Here is a 1,055-nt window from a genome sequence, read left to right as displayed (position 1 = left end):
TTTTCCTTTTTTTTTTTGAGATGGAGTCTTGCTCTGTTGCCAGGCTGGAGTGTAGTGGATCTCGGCTCACTGCAACCTTTGCCTCCTGGGTTTGAGCGATTCTCATGCCTCAGCCTCCCAAGTAGCTGGGATTATAGTCACACACCACCATAACCAGCTAACTTTTGTATTTTTAGTAGAGACGGGGTTTCACCATTTTGGCCAGGATGGTCTCGATCTCCTGATCTCGTGATCCACCCACCTCCACCTCTCAAAGTGCTGGGATTACAGGCAGGAGCCACCATGCCTGCCCTCAAAACCTTGCATCTTAAAAAAAAAAAGTTCTTGATAAAACCTGTATGACACAGATAGCTATAAAGGTCAGGCTACATTTTCCTATTTACCTCTAAGGATTTCTTCAAGTCTATAGCAGAAACTGTATCTTCCTCTTCCTCATCAGTCAGTTGGTCCTGGGAACAGTAGTGAGTGCTGTAAGCAGAATGTTCTTCTATTGCTTCCAGCCAGTCCTAAAATCATCCAAGGATTTAAATGAGAGTGAAAAGCATTTTTATTCCAAAGAGATAATACTACAATGATCTGATAAGCATAAAATTTACCTGGTGAAATAAATATTATGGCCTCAAAAAGGAAAGTAACCAACAATGAAAGAACAATGTGGGTCTCTTGTCCATAATATATTTGGATAAAAACTTTTCCTGGTAGTTTAAAAAATAGCAACTATAGGTTTACATATTCATGAATATTAATATTCAAACACATTAGAGAAATTAAATAATGGGAGAAAACTTTGTCACATAAAATTACAGGTTCTCCCTGTTTTTAACATTGAAAACCTATAATTTTATAACAGAATAAGTTACTACATAGTAATGGATCCAGATACACGATTTTACTAACTTATAATCAAATTAGAAGCACAAGAAACTATTGTCATATTAAAACAGCCAACACTTGCCCTGATGCTTTAACTTCTGCTATATTTTTAAAATAACAGTGATTTCACAAAAAGAATGTTTGGCCTAAAAATACCCTATCTTACTTTTTTTCCTCATTTT

The 1,055-nt window shown here is 36.2% G+C and overlaps 1 protein-coding gene across 3 annotated transcripts in view; it reads right to left on the bottom strand.

Annotated features, from left to right (window-relative positions):
• OSBPL1A (oxysterol binding protein like 1A) overlaps positions 1-1,055 on the bottom strand; it is a 244,758-nt gene that overhangs the window by 153,771 nt on the left and 89,932 nt on the right. For all 3 annotated transcript variants that reach the window (XM_017498470.1, XM_017498487.1, XM_037727959.1), the window contains one exon: positions 384-506. In XM_017498470.1, coding sequence (XP_017353959.1) covers positions 384-506 — 123 coding nt within the window. The remainder of the gene's footprint in view (positions 1-383; positions 507-1,055) is intronic.

Source organism: Cebus imitator, unplaced genomic scaffold (assembly GCF_001604975.1).
Source record: "Cebus imitator isolate Cc_AM_T3 unplaced genomic scaffold, Cebus_imitator-1.0 Scaffold12, whole genome shotgun sequence".
Lineage (NCBI taxonomy): Eukaryota > Metazoa > Chordata > Mammalia > Primates > Cebidae > Cebus > Cebus imitator.
Note: the sequence above shows the minus strand (reverse complement) of the source record. Positions and strands in the feature narration are given on the sequence as shown.